A 5,000-nucleotide genomic window follows, 5' to 3' on the forward strand; every position below is an offset into this window, starting at 1 on the left:
AAACCAAATGCGCACAGCATGCAACAGCCAGTCGGCTCTCCTGTGCGCCTGAGATGCCCCAACCTTCCCTCTGTCTTCACAGGTGGCAGCGCACAGTCGAGCGGAGGCAGCGGAGGCAGCAAGCGCCAGGCAGCAGCAGCAGCAGTCGCAGCCGCAGACAGCTCTGACTCGGAGGGCGAGGGCCCCAAGCTGATCAAGAAGAGGCGCGGCGGCAGCTCCTCCAGCGACGACGACGAGGAGCGGCAGCGCAAGCGCGACCTGCGGGAGAGGGACGAGTACGCCGAGCGGCTGCGCAAGCGGGACGAGGAGCGGACGCGCAACGTAGCCAACAAGGGCGAAGAGAAGGCCTTCGAGGAGGCCGCCAAGCGCCTCATTCTCGAGAAGGAAGGCAGGGAGAAGATCCTGCCGCACCTGCGGGTGGAGTCGCGCCGCAAGTATCTGGTCAAGCGGAAGGACGACAAGCTCAGGGAGCTGGAAGCCGACATCCATGATGACGAGTACTTGTTTGACGAGCAGGTGCTCACGGAGCGGGAGAGGAGGGAGCGCGAGTACAAGAAGACCGTGCTCAAGCTGGCCAAGGACTACGACCGGGTCAAGGACGCCGAGAAGGTGCAGCGGTACGTGATGCCCGAGGAGGGGGGCACCGTGGACGACAAGTACGTGGAGATCGACGACAAGGAGAAGAGGCCGGGCTACGAGCAGAAGAAGTGGGAGGAGGACCAGATGCGCGGCACCGCCCTCTCCTTCGGGGCCCGGGACAAGGCCGAGAAGTACCATGCCCACGAGTACAACCTCGTCCTGGAAGATGAGATCGAGTTCATAAAGTCACTTCCTCTCGAAGGCACGCGCGAGAAGAAGAAAAAGAAGAAAAAGAAGAGGAAAGACGAGGCGTCCGAGAGCAGCTCCTCGTCGGAAGAGGAGGAGGAGGAGGAGGAGGAGGAGGAGGCGCCGAAGTTGTCTGAACACGAGAAGAAGAAGATGACGATAGCGGAGGTGAGGCGGAGTCTGCCCGTGTACCCGTTCAAGGAGGCACTGCTGGACGCCATAGCAGAACACCAGGTCCTCATCATCGAGGGCGAGACGGGCTCCGGGAAGTCCACGCAGCTGCCGCAGTACTTATATCACGCAGGCTACTGCAGTGACGGCAAGAAGATAGGGTGCACGCAGCCCAGGAGGGTGGCGGCCATGAGCGTGGCGGCTCGCGTTTCGGAGGAGATGGGCAAGAAGCTTGGCAACGAAGTGGGCTACAGCATCCGCTTCGAGGACTGCACGAGCGACCGCACCCGAATCAAGTACATGACGGATGGCATGCTGCTGCGGGAGTTCCTGATGGACCCCAGCCTGGAGGGCTACAGCGTCATGATCATCGACGAGGCGCACGAACGGACGTTGCACACCGACATTCTCTTCGGCCTCCTCAAGGACATCACTCGCTTCCGCTCCGACCTCAAGCTGGCTTCATCTCCGAGGCCACGCCGCTCGGCAGTCTCCCGACTTCTATCTGATTCGACGAGGCGGCCCATCTTCAGGATCCCAGGGCGGCGATACCCCGTGCACATCTACTACACCAAGAGCCCCGAGGCCAACTACATCGACGCTGCGGCCGTGACGGTTCTGCAGATCCATATCACGCAGCACCTGGGCGACGTCCTGGTGTTCCTCACGGGCCAGGAGGAGATCGAGGCCTGCCAGGAGATCCTGACGGAGAGAGTCAAGGCCCTCGGGAACAAGATCCGCGAGCTGGTGATCCTGCCCATCTACGCCAACCTGCCCTCGGACATGCAGGCCAAGATCTTCGAGCCGACGCCTCCGGGGGCCAGGAAGGTGATCCTCGCCACGAACATTGCCGAGACGTCGCTCACCATCGACGGCATCACGTATGTCATTGACCCCGGCTATGCCAAGCAGAACTACTTCAACGCGAGGAGTGGCATGGAGTCCCTGGTGGTCGTGCCAGTGTCGCGGGCGTCTGCCAACCAGCGCGCGGGTAGGGCCGGCAGGGTCGGGCCGGGCAAGTGCTTCCGGCTGTACACGCAGTGGGCGTTCGAGAACGAGATGGACGAGAACACGATCCCCGAGATCCAGCGCGTGAACCTGGGTAACGTGGTGCTGCAGCTCAAGTCGCTCGGCATCCACGACCTCATCAACTTCGACTATCTCGACCCGCCGCCAGCCGAGACGCTCATCCTGGCGCTGGAGCAGCTATACGCACTCAAGGCGCTGAACCACAAGGGCGAGCTCACGTCCACGGGCCGCAAGATGGCCGAGATCCCCGTCGACCCCATGATGTCGCGCATGATCCTGGCGGCTGACCAGTACAAGGTGGTGGAGGAGATCCTGACCGTGGCCGCCATGCTGTCCGTCAACGGCGCCATCTTCTACCGGCCCAAGGACAAGGCCATCCACGCCGACACAGCCCGCAAGAACTTCTTCCACCCCGACGGCGACCACCTGACGCTGATGAACGTCTACAACGAGTGGGAGGGCACAGACTACTCGTCGCAGTGGTGCTACGAGGTGTTCATTCAGCACCGGTCCATGAAGCGCGCGCGCGACATCCGCGACCAGCTGGTGGGGCTGATGGAGCGAGTGGAGGTGCAGCTCGCGTCCAACCCGGGCGACTCGGTGGGCATCCGCAAAGCCATCACGGCCGGCTACTTCTACCACGTGGCGCGCTTCAGCAAGGGCGGCATGTACAAGACCGCCAAGAAGAGCCAGACGGTCATGATGCACCCGCAGTCATGCCTGGTGGAGGACCTCCCGCGCTGGGTCGTGTACCATGAGCTCGTCATGACCACCAAGGAGTACATGCGCAACGTTGTCACCATCGACGGCAAGTGGCTGCTGGAGGTCGCGCCGCACTATTACAAGGACACGGAGGTGCACGACGCCACCTCCAAGAAGATGCCCAAGACCCTGGGCAAGGCCAGGGAGGAGCTGCAGAAAGAGTACAAATGAAGCCGCCACCTCGCCTTTTCTCACATAATGTTAGTCTGTTTTTTAAGAATATGTACATACTTTATTTATGTAATGAAGAAGAAAAGTTTGTTAAATAAAACTAAAGTTTCTTTTAAGGATTTGTTTATACACCAAAAAGAGAATTCCGTATTTTCTCAGCTTACAATCCTTCTTAGTGTAGGTCTTGCCATTTCTTCAATGAAGCCAACCAGGCTCTATGAATCATTATCTCATCTCTGCCATATACATCACATTAAATTATATTATATGAATTTCTAACACTTCACTTCTACACCAGTGTCTCCGCGTGTTTTTATTAAGTACATCTGTTATGATTGACCTAGACAAGAAAAATGTGTAAATCATAACTAGGAGGACTAAATTATCCTGCCTTCAAAACAATCAGCATGTTGACCTTCCTCTCTCGCTTTAAATAATAGCCCTATTAGTGGTTCATCTAAGAAATGAACTTGAAGAATAGAGCTGAACTTAACCTGTCTGATTTTCTTTTAAAGACTTCTACAGAGCTATGAGTTAGGTTTCTAATTTTTGGCACAAGAATTACAGTCGTGGACCATTAATTGAGAAACTTTGGTCACCCATTTTTCTTAATCATGCTTGAGCAGTTATCCCCAAAAGATAGCCTGTTCTTCCCTGTCTAACCTTTACCCCCCTTTTCCACCTCTCTTGGATTTGGTGCAAAGTTTTCAAATGTCTTTTCTTCGTCTTTGTAAAGACAAAAACTTAAGTTGTTTTAGTCTGCGTTTCGGGAGAAAACTTTGTCCCTGTTCTAGCTGTATTATGTCTTGTGAGCCCCCCCCCCCCCAACCCTATACCTTGCACAATGTTGGGGGGGGGGGGGGCTTAGGAGACGGGGACTTAACCCCAACGCAGGGGATCGCCTCTGCATTGGTCCTCAGCCCTCGCCGCAACGGATTTTGCATGGCCTTTCCTTCTCCCCCTTTCATTTTCCGTCCCTTCTCCATCCCCTTCTGTCTACTTTCCTACTCGTTAACTCGTTATTCACCTTTTTCGCCCCAATACTTTACCATAGTGCTATATGACCTTTGATGTCTTGCACATTTATTTGTTTTAATCATTATTATGTCTTGTGAGACTTGGATTCCATACTTGGCTCTAATATTCCAATCTTGGAATCACTCGTGTTTTCCGAAGTGGCCGAAGGTGTTCTGGATCTCCTGCCAGAAAAGTTCTCATCATCCATCCACTCATAACTTTTCCTTGGCTGACTGCCTGGCAATGTGATGACAAGCTCATATCATTTTATGTGCGTATGTGTATGTACATGTATGTGTGTATATATGTATGTGCACGCGCGCACACACACACACACACACACACACAACACCACACAACACACACACACACACACGTGACATGTTTAATGTGTTATGTAATATAAAGTAATATGTTGTATAGGTATATTATATAATAATATATATATATATATATATATATATATATATATATATATAATATATATTATATATATACATCCTCTGCTGTTGCGATAGGTAACTTATCAATACGTCCGGCGAAAAATAGATGTGGTATGAGTTATAGATCCATCAGCGTCACAAAATGCACGTGCTGCAGGTACGATAAAGCTAATTATGGTGAAGCGGGACGTGGTTTCAGCAGCAGGATCATCGACCATTGAGCCGACATATCCCTCCTCACTGAAGCCGAGAATGGCTGTACCCTCTCTCGCCTGTTCTGCAAGTGTTCTTCATCTTCTTCCAGTCAGGCAGTAATGGTTTATATAATAACAAGTCACCTCATAACGTCTAACGTCGTGGGGATGCTCGTCGGTGAAGCTGGAAATCTACCAGACTAGAAGCGGACAAAAATTTTACGTGAAGGAGCCAATGTACAAAAGTAAAAGCTGCAGATATCGTGCCGGAGGAGAACATGAACATCGGGCGAGACAGCTTCAAATGACCCACGGTCGCGGCAACAATGCTATACGAGTAACAAGCGACACGTAATGGGTGTCATAACCTTAAAACTTATGGATTTAT

General features: G+C 53.2%; 1 protein-coding gene across 2 annotated transcripts in view; it reads left to right on the forward strand.

The window, feature by feature from the left end:
• The window catches only part of LOC119598632 (pre-mRNA-splicing factor ATP-dependent RNA helicase DHX16-like), a 7,824-nt gene extending 4,750 nt beyond the window's left edge, over positions 1 to 3,074 (forward strand). For both annotated transcript variants that reach the window (XM_037948320.1, XM_037948321.1), the window contains one exon: positions 83 to 3,074. In XM_037948320.1, coding sequence (XP_037804248.1) covers positions 83 to 2,958 — 2,876 coding nt within the window. In that variant the 3' untranslated portion in view covers positions 2,959 to 3,074. The remainder of the gene's footprint in view (positions 1 to 82) is intronic.
• Positions 3,075 to 5,000: the final 1,926 nt, after the last annotated feature.

Source organism: Penaeus monodon, chromosome 41, assembly GCF_015228065.2.
Source record: "Penaeus monodon isolate SGIC_2016 chromosome 41, NSTDA_Pmon_1, whole genome shotgun sequence".
In the NCBI taxonomy this organism is placed as follows: domain Eukaryota; kingdom Metazoa; phylum Arthropoda; class Malacostraca; order Decapoda; family Penaeidae; genus Penaeus; species Penaeus monodon.